Raw genomic sequence first — 21628 nt, forward strand, 5'->3', positions numbered from 1 at the left:
TTGTTGTATGTGCATATGACATTATTTTATCCATTTATTTGTTGATGGACATTTAGATTGGTTATATTTTTGACTATTATAAATTGTTGTAGTTGGTTTTGTGCTGCTATATAATAGAGACCATAGACTAGGTAATTTGTAATGAGCAGAAATGTATTGATTTACAGTTTTGGATGCTGAGAAAGCCAAGATGGAGGAGCTAAAGGGCTTTCTTGCTATGTCATACCGTGGCAGAAGGAGCATAGCTGAAGAGCAGCAGGAGACAGAAAGAGACAGTGAGGGAGTACAAGATAGAGTGAGCCTATTCCTATTATAAGGACATTAATTTGTTCATGAGGGTGGTGCCCCTATGAGCCAAACACATCCCATTAGGCCTTACCTCTCAACCCCACTACCTTGGGGATGAAGTTTCTAATACATGAACCTTGAAAGATACATTCAAACCATAATATGAATAATGCTGTGGTGAACTTCTGTGTGCAAGTCTTTGTGTGACTATATGGCAGATTATTTTTAATGGTGAATCTGGTAGACACACTAGAAGTAAATAGAAGTAACTTTAATGATTGTCTAGTCCAGAGGTCAGCAAGCTTAAAAAAAAATAATTTATTACCTCACATACTAATCATTTATGATAAGAACATTTAACTCTTCTCCTAGAGAGTGTTAAAAATAGGGGAATTTGGGATGAGTATAGGGGCAAATGAGAACTCTGTATTTTTTTTCTATAAATCCTAACTGCCCCCCAAAATGTCTTAATCTTAAGAAAACTCAACTGATTTTGCCTTTCTCTTGGCCCCATTTTCAGAGTTATAGACTGCTTAAGATAGTAATAATAATACCCTGGATCATAGGTAATCAGAGGCTTCTTAAATTCTAAAAATATTCATACAGTCCCTGACTTAGGATGATTTGACTTATGATATTTTTGACTTTATATGGTGCAAAATATTTTTGTATATTACTGGTGCAAAAACATTCCATTTTCCATGTTCATATAGTATTTGATAAATTACATGAGATTCAACACTTTATAGTAAAATGGGCTTTGTGTTTGGTGATTTTGCCCAAGTGTAGGTCTTCTAAGCATGGTTAGTAGAGTAAGCTAAGCTCAGATGTTCAGTAGGTTAGGTGTATTCAGTGCATTTTTTAATTTATGATATTTCCAACTTACAGTGAATTTATTAGGACATAACCCTATCATAAGTTAAGGAGCATCTGTATATAGTTGTGATTAAGTACAATATAGCAATTTCACTCATTAAAAGGGCAAGAACTTTTAAAAAAATTTTAATTTGTTATATATGACAACAGAATGCATTACAATTCACATTACACATATAGGGCACAATTTTTCATATTTATGGTTGTACACAAAGTAGAGTCACATCCTTCATGTCTTCATATGTGTACTTAGGGTAATGATGACCATTGTATTCCATTGTCTTTCCTACTCCAAGAACTTTTTAATTCTAATGTTTTTAGATTCTTCAGTCACAGTATTTGTAAGTATTTCATCGGTCATTGTAATTATATATAGTAGTGGGATTCGTTGTTACATATTTGTACATGCACACAATAGAAGAACACAATTTGGCTATTTTGTTGCCCATTATTATTAATTTATAAATTGCCTTTATAAAACTTCAAATGCAGTGTTTAGTTGAAAGGTGCTATGGAAATATCTTATTATGAATCATTATCTAACAACTAGGTTCCATTAAGTAACCATTTATTTAAGTCATTTGATCTGTCTCAAAAACTTTATTTGTAACAGCCACATTAGTCACATATTCTATCATGAGAATATTCTATGATTTAATTATCATCCTATAGTTGGACATTTGTTAGAACCAATAATAGGCCTTCTATAATGCCTGGCTTAAATATTTTAAAAATGATAACTATGCACTGCCATCTAAGTCCAAAAAGTCTCTGACTCTATCCTGTATGCTAAGTAGGGCCATGCATGGTGTGTTGGAGACTGGGGATAGTGGATTCTCCAGCTAACCCTTCCTTCTATATTCTATTGCCCATTATCTAGGGTGGTTGCTGGGTCCCTATGCATATTAGTAAGAAGTTTAATTATTTGCTCCTCTGTTCACTGATAAAATATTACTTTTATTTATAGTTTCTGATAGCCTTTTTAAGGTTTGTAACTGTTGTTAGATGGAGTCCAAATGACTTACACATAGGGAATTTGTAAGCAATGTTTAAGTGAAACAAACAATAATTAGGGATGTTAATATTATGAGAAACTTTTTTTATGGTGTGGGAGATCAAACTCAAACTCAAGGCCTCACATGTTTTTTTTTTTTCCTCTTTTTTTGCTTTTTAAAGCTTTCAAAAAGTTCTATATTAGAAAATGGCATAGTATGGAGTTGGCCTGGATTCAAGTATTTTTTGCCACCACCTGCCTTAGTCTCAGTTAACTTTCATTTAAAAATATATAATTATGAAAAATCTGGTATGCCAAAAGTAGTTGATAGACATGAGAATTATTTATATTTGTACATACTAGATAAATCTATGACTGTTAATTCAAGTTTACTTAATATGAGGGTCTGAGAATCATAATTTGAAGATGAATATGTAGCAAAATATGAGATTTGAATTTTATTTTATTTATTTACTTGTTTGTTTGTTTGGTGTTTTGAACCCAGGGGTGCTTAACCACTGAGTTATATCCCCAGCCCTTTTTATTTTTTATTTTGAGACACGGTCTCATTAAGTTGCTCAAGCTGACCTTGAACTTGTGGTCCTCTTTCCTGGACCCAGTCTCTGGTATTATAGACCTGCACTACCATGCCTGGCGTGTCATTTGAATTATAAATTGTCAATAGACAGTAAGACTTCAGGTAGAGAAAACAATTAAATTGCACAAAACTTAAAAGTTTTAATTATAGCTTTCGCTTTACATAAATTAGGGTCACAATCATTAGAAGACATTGTAAAATATTCTGCTCTTAAATTTCTGCTTGTTACTGGTTTTATTTTCTTTCTACATTTTTATGCTTCTGGTGTTCAGACCATCTTATATATCTACTAGTTATATTACTCATATGTATTATATACCTGTCACATCATAAGTATTCCTTATTTTTTTAATCTTGTATTTTCCTCAGGCTAATTACTTTGTTATCCTCCCTGGATAAGTCTTCTGTTCATTTTTATTAATTTTTTTATCCTATCACCTAGCCATCCCTTTTCTGGGCATATACTCAAATAAAATAAAATTTTAAAGATATCTCTATGAACATTATTCACAATACCCAAGTTATGGAAAGAACTTGGATGTTTAAAGGCAGACAAATATATCAAGAAGATATGCTATGTCCACACATTGCACATGCATGAGCATGCATTGGGTATATGTGCCTATGTGCATGTGTGTGCACACATACACACACACACACACACATACACACACATTCAATGTAATATTATTCAGCTCTAAAAAGAATGAGATTTGCTATTCACCACAACATGGATGAACTTGAAGGACATTATTATGCTAAGTGAAATAATCCAGACACAGAAAGAAAAAAACTCATGACTTCATTCATATGAGGAATCTAAAATTTAAAATTTGAAATATACAAAGATGGAGAATAAAAGTGTGGTTACTCAAAGGAGGAATGATGAGAAGTAGGTCAGAGGATACAAAGTGGCAAATACATTGGATGAACAAATATAGAGATTTCATGTTCAACATGAGGGTATATGTGATATTATAGTGTATATGTGATTTATGCTCAGTGAATAGAGATTTTAGCTATCTTGCCACAAAAACTTTAAAAATAGGTAACTGTATCAGATGACTGATAATGTTAATTTGCCTCATTTTAGCAAGATTTTTACTATCAATATGTATCTATATGATCTGTCTTATTATACATAATAAAACATTTTAAAATTTTACCTGTTAAAGAAACATTCTTTTCATGTAAATACTGTCATTTTAGGATCTTGGAGTGAAAATATACTGGAATATTTTCTGAGAAATAACCGGATTACAACAGAAGATGGCGCTGAGATCATCTGGTATCATGCAGCTAACCACAAGGCACAGATGAATGAGGCATTGAAAAGTAAGTCAGTCCAGTTTCTGATGTTTGCTTTAAAGAGTAGATTAATTCAATACCTTTTTTTGATATCTAATCAAATTTTTTTTAGTCCTAATCTAGCAAATTCATTGGACAAAGGGCATTCTTCTCTCTGCTTCCACCTGAACAGTGAGAAACAGCTGTCTGGACATTTGTGTTTGCTAGAACTTTCTTCAAAAGGACTGTTCCAGAATTTGGATTTAGGGATTATGGTGGAAGTTAGAAATTATCTCTCAATTAAGCTGTACCCACTGACCTAGCTTTATAGGTAATATAAGTAATATTTTGAACCCCATCTACTAATTTGGCTACCTTATTTCTCAGAATTCTTTCAGAAAATGAAATGCTATTTGTTGAGCCTTCAAACTGCCTCGATAGCCTGAAGGCCCTGTGCAAACTGGCCTGTTTTTTTCAAGTTCTCCTGTCCCAGTATGCTTAGTTTGCGTCTGTACCAGCCTTAGAGTCCTCTCATGGCCCAGCTCTTCTCCTCCTCTGACTGCCATATACATTCTTTCTGGAATGCTCTCTTCTCACACTTTGCCTGGCTAACCTCTTAAACATCCTTTGGTATCAATTAAATTGCCTGTTGCTTTATGAAGACTTTTCTTTAACTCAGAATCACAATTCAGGGTAGCTCCCTGTACTCTTCCTTCACATGTGAACTTCTGTGTCCAATTTCTTTTATTTTGCATATTTTAAAAGTTCATTTATGTTCTAAGGTCTATCATTATTTCATGTCTATTTATGATTGTATCATTTCATTGTATGTATATTGCAGTGTGTTTATCCATTCATCAGTTGATAAATATCTCAGTTTCTGATTTTTTGATACTTTTACTACTGCTATGAACATTCATGTACAATTTTTTGTGGACATATATTTGCAGTTTTCTTGCATTATGTGTCTATAGAGTAGAATTGCTGAGTCATAGTATGTTTAATTTTTTTTTTAAACTGCCATACATTTTTAAAATGGCTCTATCTTTTATATTCCTACTGCTGTGTAGATAAGGATTCTAATCTTTCCACATCTTTGCCAACGTTTGTTACTGTGCATTTTTAAAAACAGCCATCTTGGACTGGGATTGTAGCTCAGTCTTAGAGCACTTGCCTAGCATATGTGAGGCACTGGGTTCAATCCTCAGCTGCATACAAATAAAAATAAAGGTATTGTGTCCATCTATAACTAAAATATTTTTTAAAGATAGCCATCTTGTGTGGTTTCTTTAAAAAATATTTTGTTGTGGATGGACACAATACTTTTATTTACTTGGAAAAATTCAAAAGTAGAACAATAGTTTAAGGTAAATTCATTTAGCTTCTTGGCATGTTTGCTCATCTGTAACAAATAAGGATTAAGTACAGTACCTGACATGTAGTAGTTACTCAGTGTTAGTTTTCTTTCCTTCCTTTTATCTTCTTTAAGAGGGACATGGCATCTCCTGCAGTTCTGCAGTTTTTCAGCATTAACTTAAGTTCTTTTATTTGGACAGGTAATGCTCATATGATAGAGGCCGATGTCATTCTTCCAAGTAATGGATCAGAGCCTGCACAACCAGTCATGGCCCATCCCCCTGAAACAAACAGTGATAATACTCTACAGGAGTGGCTCACTGAGGTTGTGAAGAGCAATAAAGGCATCAAGCTGGATTTCAAGAGGTATTTGTACAAACATGCTACTGGCTGTTATAGAGTAACTTGGGGGCAAAATTAATAGCCACACATATGTCTGACTATCTACTTTTGTATCTTTTCCAAAATGAAAATGGATTTATGGACTCTAGTATGTTTCAGAGTGGACCTAGGACCTACTGAGCTGTTTGCTATAATTGTTTCTTTGAGGCTAAAGCTAATTTTTATAAAGGGATTTATCATGCATGATCATTCTGATAACAGATTGCTAAATCTAAAGTTCTTTTGTTAATAAGTAGTCTTGGAAGGAAAGGTTCGGAGAGGTTTTTTTGTGTGTATTCAGTTTGATTTATGTTGTTATATGTGTAAAGGGAATAATTTGGAACTTTTCAGTAACCAAAGAATTGCTTAAAAATACTATTTTGGAGACATTGATAATGAAGAATGAGGCTAAATGTCATTACTTCTATGTGCCCATCATAGGAAATTTTGCTTTTAAGTATTTTGGTGTGTAAAAATTATAGGTAAAACCAGGAATAAACTGTGACACCAGAAAAGCGTACCATAAGCCCTATGAAGGCTGCTGCTATTGAAATCCAGGGTTGGCAGTAAACCTGCCTCATCTCTAAGTCATATTTTAAAATTGAATTATCCTCTCTGCCCCCCAAAATAATTATTTGGAGATTTTATGGGATTTTTAAAGTGACTAACCATTTCTTATAGGGCTGACTATATCAATAAGCCTCATTATTCTGTTGGTGAACAAATAAATATACAGAATCTTGACATATAGGGGTTTTAATTGACTAGGTTAAAGAGTTAAAGAGCTATCTTAAAATCATCAGGCTTTTCGAGTGATGACAGGTTCAGCTCTGTTTTATGGACAAAGAGACTTAGTCCCAGAGAGATTAGGTGATTTACCTAAGGATGATAGCTAAGCTTTGCCAGCTGAAGTAGCACCAGATCCTAGGCATTCTATGCACTATGATAAAGCATCTGATCATTGATACTTGGCAGTTTAAAGTTTTAGAATGCCTTGCCTTTTCATGTGCTCATTTTTTTTGTGTGTGTATCTATTGTTGCCCCTTGGATTATCGACTGTGATCTATTCTTTGGCTCCCTATATATTAGCCTGTTTATTCTTTAATTTTTTTTTAAGTTTTAGATGGACACAATACCTTTATTATATTTATTTCTTTATTTTTATGTGGTGCTGAGACACAAACCCAGTGCCTCCCACACACTAGACAAGCAGTCTACCACTAAGCTACAACCCCAGCCCCTGTTTATTCCTTTGTGTGTGTATGTGGGGGTGGGGTGCTGGGGATTGAACCCAGGGCCTTGTGCATGCAAGGCAAGCACTCTACCAACTGGGCTACATCTCAGCCTCCCACTGTTTATTCTTAAATGCTAGCAGCTACCCCAAAAGAACTGGGCCACTGAAAACTGAAATTTTACAGTGATTTTTTTCCATAACATTTGAAGGGGAATGAATGTAAATTAATGGTTATAAGAACACTTATTATGCATCAGACACTGTTCTAAGAGCATTACATGTATTTTTCATTTAATACTCGTAACAATCCTAAGAGGTAGATCGTTGCTGCTATTCTCATTTTCCAGATGAGGCAATGGAGACCGAAGGGATAAGTAGCCTGCCAGAGGTCACATTGTTGGTAAAAAGAGTTGTCACCCCAATTGGAGAGTTCATTCCCCTAACCAGATTGCTGCACTACCTGTGTGAGAGGAGCTGAATGATATTTTAGTCAATGTTTAGTAGTTCTTATTTTATGCTTCTAGGTTACATGTTTTAGTATAAAAATAATAAGTAACATATGGTAGTTTTTAAATTTTATTTGGAGTTTTAGCCAACTCCAGAGTTTAAGCAAAGAATTATTTTCCCTTAAAATGTAATTTGAAGTTACTTATTATAATATCAAGTACAGTTTATGTTTTGTCATCCCCAATGTCTATATGAAACTTGTAGGAAAGTAGGATAAGATATTCAGTACCATGCTATTTTGATTTCTATAGCGATGTGGTATGTTTTGTTGTTGTTTTCTGTTTTTGTTTTTGCAGTGCTGGGTATCAAACCCAGGGCCTCACACATACCAGGCAAGCACTCTACCACTGCGTCACATCCCCAGCCCACTTTAGTAGTAATGTTTTGAAATTGGGTCTTATGGTGCCTCTAGCTTTATTCTTTTTGCTCAGCATTACTTTGACTATTCTGGGTCTTCTGTTGTTTCATATGAATTTTAGATTTGTGGTTTTAGCATGGCATTGATACAGTACAAGACAGAAAGAATTTAAAGCAGAGAAATGAGAGTATTTAAATTAGAATCTACAAAGCCAAACATTAGGGCTTCTTGAGCCATTAAAATCTAGGGCCTTCATTTCAGGAGCAGAAGAGTGAGAAGACTTGAATCTCTTTCACTCTGCTGATATGTGGGAGAAGAGGAGTGAGAGACCAGAAGCTAAATGCTAGAGCCTGGTTTCTCTGGTTTATTTCCCAACTTACTGAGAATATTAATTTTTCCTCTTAAGGTAGGAGGCACAAAAGGAGTGGAGAGAAGAAAGATAGAAGCACAGATGGAAGTGTCCTTCCCTAAGATGAGGTAGAAGTGTGGAGAGTGTTGCTGAGTGTTCTCTCCAGCACCCACCTTCACAATGCTTAGCTTTCGCTGCAGTTAACTTTCTTGGAAATGAGCATTTCTAAAGGTTCAGAAGGATTAATCTTAAAGGTCAGAAGATAGAATTAGAAGTAGTGAGGTTTCTAGTAGATTATGTGTATAATTTTAAAAAGTAAAAGTGATGTAGGCTGATTAAAACCTTATTGTTTTAAAGTACATAGGTGTCAGCTTCAGTAGATGTAGGGAGAAAAGAAAAAAAAAGAAGCAGCCTTTCAATTTAACTAAAATATCCTTGCCTCTAGTTTATAGAATAGGTGCTTACAGTAAAAGAAAAATAAATGTGGAACTCATAAACGCTTTAAGGAAATATAGTTTTTTTTTTCTTTCTAGTTATTTTTAGAAATGTGTTTATGTCTCCAAATTCACCCAAAGAATACGTGAGGGAAAAAAAATATTTCTTTTTTTCCTTTAAGGTCTTGAGCTGGTACTGGAGATATAGTGCCTGGACACACTTGGTATTTCATGACTGTGTATGTGTAGGTTATGAGTACATTTCACATTTATTGTCTTATTTATACATTGTCTGATGAGTGAATATTTATGTCTTATATTGTTTCACACTTAGTGATCCTAATATGGAGAGCTTTGAAACCCCTATTTGGTCCATAAGTAGTGGAATTATTTAAATACTGATAGAACCTTTAAGTTCCTTTCATGAATAATAAGTATAAATCAACATTTTGAGATACCTTATCTTTCTCTTCTGTGTGTGTGTGATTTTTTATTTTATTTAATTCAGGTATTATTGTATTACATTTTTATTACAAATTCAAGAACTTTAAGACCATTAGTCTAAAAGAATTTCTTTTTACTCTAGAAATATTTTTCATTGATACCAAACTATGTTTTTAGTCTGGCAGCTGTGAAACCATCCATGATACTCTTAGAAAATGTGAAGAGGCACCTAAAGTGTCCCGTATGGATTAATGCTGATATTCTCCCTGGTCCAAATGGAAGTAACAAAGTAGTAAATGCAAAACCATTTATAGACACCGTGACATCCTTCTTTCCAGATGTGACATTTTCCTTGGGTTGGACAACAGGATGGCATCCTGAGAAAGTCAATGAAGGTGATAATGCTAATAATTTATTTTTTGTTGGTCAAATTAAAATATCCTTCAATTATAAAAGTAACATCTTTAATATAAAGTAAAAAAAAATCACCCCATAAAATGTAAGAGTAATGGAGAGAAAGACCTGACCCAACAGGTATGTGTATGACCCTTCTGTTATTTTAGATAGATACTGTGTGTATGGTAGTATCTTATCACAGAGCTTCCGTGGCAAATATTTATTTGCAAAGTCTAGAATAACCAAAGTTGCCTCTTTAAATTCTTTGAACAAGTCCCGAATTGGTCTCTTTCAACTTGTTAACTGTTTTAGACACCCCCATCTTCCTTAGAGCAAACTCCATATGTCAGATGTCAAAAGCTTTTCAAATGATATGAAACAAAAAGTGGTTAAAAATTTCAAATGTTTCAAATGATATGAAACCAAAAGAGCACAAGTTCTGCCCCCAAGTCATTGGACAGGGCCCTCATTATGTTCTTTGTGGCTGACAGGAGAGTGGGAAGCCAGAAGACATTCTGTAGGCTGGATCCCTTCTTTTTATTCTTGTCTTTCTACAGGTGAAACTCACATTCAGTTTGTTCCTGGTTGAAACTTATTACACTATTGGGTTTATCTATTTCTTCATTCATCCCTATGTAGTGATTTCTAGATAATCAGCCAGTAAGCAACTCTCTGGGCCATCTTACCCACATGGTAAATATAAAATCATCAACTAAAAGACATTAGAGACTATCAAGATTGTCCTGTGGATTTCAGGGTGTTCAGTTTTTATTCACGTGCTTTTTCCTTTTCCACTATGCTGAGAATGGAATCAAGGATTTTGCACATACTAGGCAAGTGATCTACCACTGAGTTACAACCCCAGCCCCAGATGTAAAGTTTTGCATCCAGAACAAATTTAGAGTAACTACTGTCTAGTTAGTAGTAACATTTAGCTAATAACCAACAATTGGTATAATCGAGAGAAAAAAATCATATACTTTAACCTAATTCCACTTTAATTTTCTAATAATTTAGTTTTTTATTAGATTAATTAAAGTATATAGCCTATAATATAAAATGTTTGAGGATGATAAACTAGAAACTTTCTGATACTGCTGTACTGGTTCTAAACTCCATTTCACTGTTTAGTCTAACTCTAGTCTTAGCCTCAGGCTGAACTGAATTCAGCCACACGTGGGTCTTTGGATGTCTCCAGGCTACTTTTCCCTTCCTAGCTTCTCATCATTGCCAACTCGGGCTTTATCCTCCCTTACTTCTTATGTTGCATAGTTTTTTAAAAAAGAGAGGTCATAGGTTTATAATCACAAAGGCATAGCTTCTGTTAGCAATCCCTTCTTCTAATGATAAAAATATTATTTTCTAAAAACATTTCTCTTCTATTTATCAGGAATTTAACTGCCAAACCAACATATTGACTTAGGATTTCTATACTGAATTTAACTTACAATACTTTTTACAACCTACTTTTGAGTTGACAGTAATTTTTAAAAATATTTTTCTGATGTTGTTTATAAACAGGCAAGTGTGTTAAAATGTCCTAACATGATCAAATTTTCCACTATTTCTTTTCTTTTTATTTTTCTTTCTTTCTTTTTTTTTTTTTTTTTGGTACCAGAGATTGAACCCAGGGGCGCTTAACCACTGAGCCACATCCCCAGCCCCTTCTTTTAAAATATTTTAGATACAGGGTCTTGCTAAGTTGCTTAGGGCCTTGTTAAGTTGTGCAGACTGGCTTTGAATGCATGATCCTCCTGCCTCAGCCTCCTGAGCTACTGGGATTACAGGCACTGTGCCTGGCACTATTTCTACTTTAGTTAAAATGTACAAATAATTTGGAATAGCCAAAAATAAAATGAATTTGAATTATCACTTTAACAGCTAGTAAATACCTACCACCTTATTCTGAGAAAGAAAATACAACTAGAAAATCTCAGTTTGTAGAGAATATTAATGAATATCAATGATATAGATATATCTAAGAGAAAAGCCTTAGAACCTTTAAAGTAAGTAAAAATAGTGTCAAATTTGTGTTTTTTAGAGAATAAAATTATGGCATTTGCAGGTAAATGGTTAGGGTTAGAGAACATCATGCTAAGTGAAGTAGGCCAATTCCAAAAAACCAAAGGCCGAATGTTTTCTCTGATAAGTGGATGCTAATCCATAATGGAGATGGGGTTAGTGGAGGAATTTTGGATTGGCCAAAGGGGAGGGAGGGGAGCAGAGCAGGCATGGGTTTAGGAAAGATGGTAGAATGAGAGACATCATTACCCTAGGTACATGTATGATTACATGAATGGTGTGATCCTGTGTACATCCAGAGAAGTGAAAAATTGTGCTCCATTAGTGTATACTGAATTGAAGAGTATTCTGCTGTCATGTATAACTGATTAGAACAAATAAATTAATTGATTAATTTTAAAATTTTGCTTTTTTTTTTTTTTTTTTTACACTTAAGAGATTAGTAAAACCTTCTTGGGTTTTTGTTTTGTTTTTTGGTGCTGGGGTTGACCCCAGGGCCTTGTACATGCTAAGCTCATGCTCTATCACTGAGCTGTACCCTCAGCCACAGTAAAATCTTCTTAATGTTTTAATTTTTTTCTGTTGAATTTGCTCTAGGGTATTTATGGCATGATTTTTATCTACATTTCCCACTTAAAACATTTCCTTGGGCTGGGGATGTAGCTCAGTAGGTAGTAAAGCGTTTGCCTGGCATGCACTGGGACTGGGGCTCAATCCCCAGCACTGAAGGGAAAAATTTTTTTTCTTGCGTTTTATGTTATTTAATTCACTCCACTCCAAATGGAAATTTTTATGAATTATCTATGAGTTTACCTGTAGATTATCTATGGATTTACCTATTAATAGATAATTTAGTTTTTTATTAATCAACTCACAAGATTTCAATCAAAAACTTAAATTTCTTTTCCTTTCAGGGTATAGTTGGACAATGGTGAAGGAGATGGAATATATATGCAATGAACTAAATCAGCCTGTGACATTCCCTGTCAGAGCAGCATTAGTTAGGCAATCTTGTTCTCAGTTACTCTGGCTGTTAAAGAAATCAAACAGGTAAGTATTATTAGTTTAACAATGTAGAGTATGCATGTAAGACAGAAAGGGCATGAAAATTGAAAGACAGTGTGAGAGAATGAAAATAGTATTTAAGTGCACAGACTCCTGCATTAGCTGAAATTCCATGATGAGCCTTCACTTATTTAATGTCCTATTCCACAGAAAAGTTTAGTAAATGTTTTCATCTTTTTATTATGTTATAAATTCACAAAATTTTATGAGTAGATTAAATAGTTTCTCTTTGAATTTCATCATAATTTCAGAAATCTTTTTCATATAAAACTAGTTGGACCACATATTAACTACTAAAATATATTATAAAGTTAGATATTTTAAAAACAGTTTGGATACTATGTTTTTAATAGACTGGTCAATAGAAAGTTTAAAAATAAACCCAAATCTATTATGTATAGGAAAAAGCTGGCATTGCAAATCACTGGGACAAAAGTTTAATAACTGATGTTAGAATGGCCATTTAACTGTGCAGGTAAATCAATGACGACAGCTTCCTTTTTCCTTCTCCAAAATAAATTCCAGTTGAACTAAAGACTTGAACATCAAATAGTAAATGCATAAAAAAACCTGGGATGGTATTTAAATATAGTAAATATATTTTTCTCCTTAGTACAGAAACTATAAAGGAAATTTCGATACATTTGAATACATAAAAATGGAAAGATTCTGGTAAAATAGTACTTTTTATATATGTCAGAGAAGTGTAAAGAATTCTAACACATAGTTTTTACAAATCATCCAGAGAAAGATCTATATTAATAAATTCATTAGATTGGAGAGAGTAGCAGAAACTGACATAGATTACTAGAAACAGTGTAAACTGGCCAGTAGTTTCCTTAAGAGAAATTGGCAGAGAGCCATGAATTTCATCAGTGAGGACTTATCTTATTAGTGGAAGTTCACATAAGCACACAGACATAGGTACTAAGATATTCTTGAAATATTTTAGTTGTGAAAAAGACTTGAGACATTTTAAATCCCTATCAGTCAGAAACCGGTTGAATAAATTATGGTACACCCATATGATGGAGTATTATATACTCATTACAGATAGTGCATTAGATGCTATGTTTAATATGGAATGTTCTCTAAAATAATTTTTAAGTGAATAAGGTACCAAAGATAGGTGTAGTTTGATTCCATATGCATGGGAAAACAGGATGTATAAAAGTATTTTTAGATGAATTTAGAATCATTTGAATCAATGGCTGCTAGCATTATGCTTAAAGAGAAACATTAGATGGTACCAGACAATGTCCTAGTTAGGTTCTTTGTTTCAAACAACTGAAACAAATTCTGGCTAACTTAAGCAGGAAAGAGATTTATTGAACTACAGGGAGACATCCACTCTTGCAGTATCCTGTGATGCTATTAGACATTCTCTTATTGCAAACCCATCATTTATTTATTAACTCTGCCTCTGGTTTTGTTTTCATTAATGTTGGAGAACTGCATGGAAATCAAGTAGCATACTGTAGTAACTTTTAAAGATTATTATTGCAATTAAAGCATTCAGTTAAATGAAAAATTGTAAATTCTGAGAACTCTAGAGCCCTTGAGAATATATTCTCATGCCTCTATCTGAGAAACATTTATAATACAGATGAACTATATTTTCATGAAAACATAGTACTCAAATAATCAAGCACACAAGCTCCAGAAGACTATGGGAAAACAGGATGTATAAAAGTACATATATAAAAGTACGCCACATTTGTGAGAAAATTCAGCCCAGGCTGAATTCCATTTCTGTACATTTTATATTGTCTTTTAACAGTGTGTCACAGTGCTTTTCAAATAGTCATGTTCAGTCCTATGGAACTTTCAACTCACAGAGACATCTGATAACCCAACAGACCTCAATCAAAAATAGATCTTTTAAACATAATCCACATGGGCCTGTAAAAGCTGAATTAACACAGAGTATTCTGTGGACATGATGAAAACTATTAGCTGCTAACTAGATATTCCTGAGCTGTTCAATGTGGCAGTTGATCTAAGAAATCTAAGAGTTTCTCCCCATTAAGCAGAAAGTATTTCTTAAATATCTAGTGTTAGATCTTTCAAACTGGAAAGTACTGGTTTATGCAGAAATAATTTATTTTTTTCTTTAGTTTTTCACATGTAAGTAGGTCAAAACAAAAAGCTATTTAAATTAATATTACAGTGCTCGCTTCGGCAGCACATATACTAAAATTGGAACGATACAGAGAAGATTAGCATGGCCCCTGCGCAAGAATGACACGCAAATTCGTGAAGCGTTCCATATTTTTGCTATTAGAATAAAGTCTCTTAACTATTAAAAAATAAATGAATAAATAAATAATAAATAATAAATAAATTAATATTACAGCAAAGGTAAAAGTAATTTTTTAAAGCAGGCTTTTTTTCCACAATAAAGTATCTTATCTTTCAAAAGATATTGCAAAAAAAAAGGTGTTGTTGAAACATATATTTAGGAACAGTGAATGTGATTATCTTCACCCCTTATTCTGAATTTATATAATGCATTTTAAAAATTAATTTAAAATTAATCCTTGACCCATATTTTCACAATAAGGGTGAGGTGTGACTGGTTGGATAAAGTTTTTAAGTAACAAATTCTAATATAAACAGTGAATTACCACTATTCAGAATATCGATTAATACAGGCCAATGTATAAATATGTATAAATAAGATCTTCTAAAAATGACTTAGAAAGCATTTTAGGATTTTTGTTATATCTTAGGGTTGTCATTAGAAAAGTTAATTATTGTAGCACTGTACTTAACAAGTAATTATTGAGAGTATCCTAGTGAATAGGATGCCAAATAATAAATTGTATTTTATTATTTGTTTTAGTTTATAAAGTGCTAATTGTTTTAAGTATGCATTTTTCTTCATATATTGTCTCAACCACTAAGAGTGTGTGTGTTATAAAACTTCCCTGTATGAGAGTGCTTTCATCTAGTTTTTTCATATAAAAAAAATTGCCTAGCACTTGGCAGTCTCTATGGGGAGCTTTAAGCCTCTTTTTAGTGATGTAATACAGATAATTTTCCCTTCTCATTCAATTTATCGCCTAAATATATGCTAAAGGAACTAGATAAAAATGTGTAGCTAAAAGAACACTAAATAATCACTACTAATGAAAAAAATAATTTAGAATTCATTTCAATACCATCTTATTAATGTACAAAGACAAATATGTTTGTATATTAATACTTAATGTAAGTTAGCATTATAATACATTTTCTTTAACCTCATAGTAGCAAATATTTGAAGTTAATATGTATATTGGAATATAATGCGTGCGTGTGTGTGTGTGTGTGTGTGTGTGTGTGTGTGTTGTTGGAGATCAAACACAGTGCTTCACACATGCTAGGCAAGCACTGTACTGCTAAACTACATATCCAGCCTCTAAATGTTTTATTGAAAAATTTAGTTATATGTATGGATGTTTTTCATAGTAGCCAGCATAAAAGGCCAACACAAAATTAGTACAATTAATTTTTTTTCAGTTCTTCTATGAGCATTTATTTAAATGATGTCTGACCTATAGAGTTAGACTACTAAGAAAGAAAACATTTGAAAATTCGGAGGTTGTATCTAGTTATTGTCATACAGCTACTGGTTTTCTTAAATTAAATACCCCCTCAAAAAATACAGTACGAATACATGTCCTTTGAATAAAAAATACAAGAAATACAAAGATAAATGCAAAAAGTCCGAGTTCTTTTCCCCACACACTGATCTCCATTGTCGGAAGCAACAGACTATAACCTAATAGTCTGGGGTGTGCAGAGACTGTCCATACCATTTTCTCCTCATGCTATTCCTCCAGGTGGTTGCCAAGTTCCACAGTTGCTTTGCCACCCTTCCTACCATCATCTCTTATCATTAACTGGTCCCCATGTCTCCAGTCTTGTCCCTTTTTAATCTGTTTTCCACACTGCCACCAACCCATTCTAAAATTGAATGTTTTCCAAGATGCAATTCTGATCATGATGTCATACTTGCAAAAAAAAAAAAAAAAGCCTTTTGGGAACTTTCTGACACCAGTGAGATAAATGGCTTATAACTACTGGCGCTTAGAAATTGATGGTCCAAATATACCTTTGGACTTTTGTTATAGTTAGTACAGTTGTTTTTTAGACTTACCTAGTTACTCTTTCTATGGAGTATAGGATCATTTTCATTCTACTAAGTTTCTAATTTTGTAGTTTTTCTAATTATCCTATAGAAAAAACTATAAAACATTTTTGTCATTCTTAGAGTCCTGGAAAGGCTTATACTGTTTGAGATAGGAAGAAATAGTAAATTAATTTTTTTTTAAATTAGGGCAAAATCACTGAGATATTTATTCAATCATTAGTGATTCAAGCAACAAAATTTGAATAAGATTCTGCCAGAAGACTGAAAGTTAGAATTATCTTCATGGTGGATGTAGGTGTTTTAATTTTGTTCCTAATAATTATCTCTTATTATCTGATGTTTTGGAGCTTACATAAAAACATCAGCCTTGTTTATCTTGATAACATGAATTCTCAGCATTTAGAATAGTGCCTAGCACACTTCACAGGGATTTACTAAACTCGTGTTAAAGGGAAAAACCAAATGCTCATAGGCATTCTTTAATCATAGAGGCTTAGAAATCAGTGCCTTCTGGAGAGAATGTTCTGGTTTTTAAATAGTTACAAGCAGCAATGTTAAACAAAGAGTTTTAGAAGTTATTTAGATTATTCTGGTGTCAGGTGCTGCATAAATCATTTTGTGGCATGCTCTAATGTCATTACTACATGATACATGACAAATACAATATAAATATATACAGTACATTATCTGTACAATACAATACAAATAGTATACTACAAAGATGTTATGGCTTGGATGTGTGTGTACCCCAAATGCTTATGCATGAGGCAAAGCAAGAAGATTCAGAGAGGAAATGATTGGGTTACAAAAGCCTAAACCTGCTCAGTGAATTAACCACCTGCTGGTTAACTGAGTGGTAACTGAAGGCAGGTGGGGTGTGGTTGCAGGAGGTAAGACATTGGGGGTGTGGTTTGGAGGAATATATTTGTATCTGGCAAGTGAAGCCTCTGTTTCTGCTGCCTGATCATCATGTGAGCTGCTTCCCTTTGCCATACTCTTCTGCCATGATGTTGTGCCTCACCCTGAGCCTCAAGGAATGGAGCCAGCTGTCCATGGAATGAGACCTCTGAAATGTGAGCCCTGAAAAAAACTTTGACCTCTACAGTCGTGCTAGTTGGGTTGTTTAGTCACAGCTGAAAAAAAAAAGCTGACTAAAACAAAAGAGGAGTGGCTTCTAGAAAAAGAACACTTCCCAGAAGATGCGCAGCAATGTTTCATTCACCTTTAAACAAGATCTTCATCTTGAAACAGTCAATAATGCATAGTACATGAATGAATCTTGTGATGTTGAGAAAGCCATTGAAGTAGGACAGCATTCATTCTTTGTCAGGGAACTATAACAATGAACTGCCAATCAGTTTTTGCTTCTTGCTTAAGCAGCTGGTGAACTCATCCTGCTGTAGAAGCCACGAAGCATGGAGAAGTTCCAATTCTTGACAACATACCTGTTCAAGAACAGTTGCTCTGCTGAGAAGTTGAAGTTTGTTAAAGTTTTTTTTTTTAATCTTAAACAAGCAAACAAATATACAACCATCTTTAAAAAAATTTTTTTTTAGTTGTAGATGGACACAATATCTTTATTTTATGTATTTTTTTTAATGTGTTGCTCAGGGTTGAGGCCATTGCTTTATATACGTTAGGCAAGTGCTCTACCACTGAGCCACAACTTTAGCCCTTCAACTTCTTTTGACTCTTAGACTATTCATATTATTTTATGTGTATAATGGGGACTCATAGTTCAAGCAGGATCATGGCAGAGGTTTAATTCCCAGTCTTACACCTTTTCCTGGAAAATATCAAAAACACTAGAAGAATGACAATAATATCAACAAAATCTCACATGCTGAATTATCAGCAAACCAGAAGGCAGAAAGAATAAAAACCTCTCTGAATTTCTGATTACTTGTAAATGTTCCAGAAGCAATTGAGACTCATATAAGCTTTTATTAGAATCTTGGCCATCTAGCCAGAGATGATCATAAGTACACCTAGTAAGTTGATCTCAACTTACTAGGTGTACTTATGGGACCACATTTTGGCCAGCAAACATCATATCTGTTCACAACATTTTTTTTCCTTTTTCTTTCAACATTTGTGGGTTAGAATGTGAATAAGATGGTAAATGGCAGCCTTCACTTTCGTGCATGAGAACACTCTTGGAGTTAGTAGAGGAAGAAGATAGAGTAGAGTAGAACCTGAGCTCTAGATGACCATGGAAACAGAGACCCCCAGCCACCTGAGTCCTCATTCCTGCCGTTGGACAATTTGGGAGAGAAATACAAAGTCTGTCATGTCTGAGTCACTGTATTTTGAAATTTCCGTGTTAAAACACTTAACCTGTGCTCTAAACAACACACCAAAAGACATACTGGTTATTTTTGCTTGCTTTCCTCTTCTACTAGAGATTTAGAATCAGCCTATTGGTTCAAAAGTGAAAAACCCTGTTATTTTTTTTTTTTGAAGAATAATTTGAATTAACATCAAGAGAATTGAAGGTTTATGATGTTAAGTCTTCCTAAAGACATATTAAACATACATTTGTACAGTTCCTTTTTTGTATTTCTCAAAAGCACTTAAGCTTTTCTCTACTTCAGTATTTTACATTGTTTATGAAGTTTTTTTTCCTACTTAGTATTTTATGTTAAGTTGCTATTTTAAATAGGTTCTTTGCTACCATTTTATCTTGTACTGTTTTTTTTATATATATATAGTATGCATGGGTGTGTGTGTGTGTGTGTGTGTGTGATTGATTTCTGTAAATTTACACTGTGACCATATATATATATATATATATATATATATATATATATATACTAAATTCTCTTATTCATTTTTAAAAGTCTTTCAGATTATTTTTTTGAATTTCTAAACAAAAAAATTATATTCTTTTCCATCATATTAATTTTATTTGTTCCCTTTCAACCTTTATACCTCTAAAAATTTCTTTTTCTTTTCTAGGTATGTTGCTTAGTACCTCTATAACAGAGATTGTCACTATGGGCATTTTAATTCTCCAGAAGACAATGCCTGAGGACCATTTTTAGTTGTCAGATCTTGTGTGTGTGTGTTGCAGGGGCAGGGATTCCTTTGTCTTTTAGTGACAGAGGCCAGCGACACTTCTCTAAATACCCTGTATTACACAGGACAGCCCCACACAGAAGGCAATAGTGTCAAGACTGAGAATTCTAGAAAAGTATTAAATAATAGTATTGCTAGTAAACATATGCATCTCTCTACCTTTAATGTAAAAGTTTTTAGTAGTTTCTAGTGATAACAGTCTAAAGAAATATCTGTATTCTTATGGATAATTGAATTTTACTAAATACCTTTCCAATTTGTATAAAAATACTAATGTTTTCTCTGTATCTATTAATAAGATAAATTATCTTGATATTTCATAGTATTTAAGCATCCTTGCATTCAACACTTTATTTTGATATATCAGTCTTTTAACTTGCTACTCAATTTAATTGCTAATATTATAATTAGAATTTCTGCATTAGAAAGTGAGCTTAGTCTGTAATTTTTTTTTTCCTTTCTCAGTTTTAGGCATGAGTGTCATGCACATTTCATAAATAAACGAGGGATCTTTCCTTTTGGATGTATTAAAATAATAATGAAATAGCCTGAACCTTTGTTTTGGTAAATTCAATAGTAAAATGGTTTGGGGAAAGCTTAACTAAATGACTTTTCTATTTTAACCCCCTTTGTCATACTGGGGATTGAACCCAGGGCCTTGGGCATGCTAAACACTGAGCTGTATCTCCAGCCCTTTCTAACTTTTTGAAACAGGTTCTTACTGAATTACCTAGTCTAGCCTTAAATTTGTAATCTTCCTGCCTCAGTCTTCTAAGTAACTGGGATTACAGGCATGTTCCACCAGGCCCGAATCTATTTTCTTCTTGGTAAATGATTTTTTTCTGTTTTCTATCTCTTTGGAAACCAATTTTCACAAATTATATTTTCCTAGAAAATTGTTCGTTTCATCCAGGTTTTTAAATTTGTTTAGATATGGTTGACTGAAGTACAATTTATTACTCTCCACTTCTAAGTCTTTAAGATAATTCCCTTAATTTGTTTATTTGAGCTTTTCCACTAGTGTCTTGATTGGATTTTGTGAATTTTTTTCTTTTTTAGTTTATTTTTATTTTTTTAATATTTATTTTTTAGTTATAGGTGGACACAATATATTTATTTTATTTTTATGTGGTGCTGAGGATCGAACCTGGTGGTATGCAAAAGCTCTACCTCTGAGTCACAACCCCAGCCCCAGTTTATTTTGTTTTTAAGAATCAACTTTTGGATTTATTTATTTTTATGGCTTCTGACTTATTATTTTCTGCTTTTTATCTTTATTAATAGAGATTCTACTTTCTGTAGTTTCTTTTCTTCCTTTGGATTCTTAGCTTACTTATATTCATTTTTATATTTGATAATATATTTATAGTCATTATTTATATTTATCAACATAAGCATTTAAGACTGTTTTTTTCCCCTCTCTCCATTTCTTTAGCTGTATCCTATCACTGTTACGTAGCTTTTCATCTTATTCATTTATAAATAATCTGTAGTTGTAACTTTTTCTCTTTTGTCTCAAAGGTATTCAGAAGGAAATTTTTTAGGCACCTCAGTGGTAGAATTTTTTCATTTTGTTAATTTCCAGCTTCATTGTCTTGTAACCAGATAATGTCTATATTCATACTTTATAGACTTTGTTGAAGATCAGTTTACTGTAAATCTGTGGATTTATTTCTGGGCTTGGTTCTGTTCCATTGATGTGTGTGTGTCTGTTTTTATGCTAATGCCGTACTATTTTGATTACTGTAGATTTTTTTGTAATGTAATTTAAAATTTTTTTGTAATTTTTATAATGTAATTTTAGGAGTCTGTATTTTTGAGGA

General features: G+C 33.2%; 1 protein-coding gene and 1 non-coding gene across 3 annotated transcripts in view; both read left to right on the forward strand.

Moving 5' to 3' along the window:
- The window catches only part of Fam151b (family with sequence similarity 151 member B), a 31610-nt gene that overhangs the window by 2268 nt on the left and 7714 nt on the right, over window positions 1–21628 (forward strand). For both annotated transcript variants that reach the window (XM_078044401.1, XM_078044397.1), the window contains exons 2-5: window positions 3966–4091; window positions 5600–5765; window positions 9284–9501; window positions 12439–12574. In XM_078044401.1, the coding sequence (XP_077900527.1) occupies window positions 3966–4091; window positions 5600–5765; window positions 9284–9501; window positions 12439–12574 (646 nt within the window). The remainder of the gene's footprint in view (window positions 1–3965; window positions 4092–5599; window positions 5766–9283; window positions 9502–12438; window positions 12575–21628) is intronic.
- On the forward strand, window positions 14759–14865 carry LOC144367879 (U6 spliceosomal RNA). The gene has a single exon (XR_013427440.1). It is a non-coding gene; the product is annotated as a U6 spliceosomal RNA (small nuclear RNA).

Source organism: Ictidomys tridecemlineatus, chromosome 1 (assembly GCF_052094955.1).
Source record: "Ictidomys tridecemlineatus isolate mIctTri1 chromosome 1, mIctTri1.hap1, whole genome shotgun sequence".
Lineage (NCBI taxonomy): Eukaryota > Metazoa > Chordata > Mammalia > Rodentia > Sciuridae > Ictidomys > Ictidomys tridecemlineatus.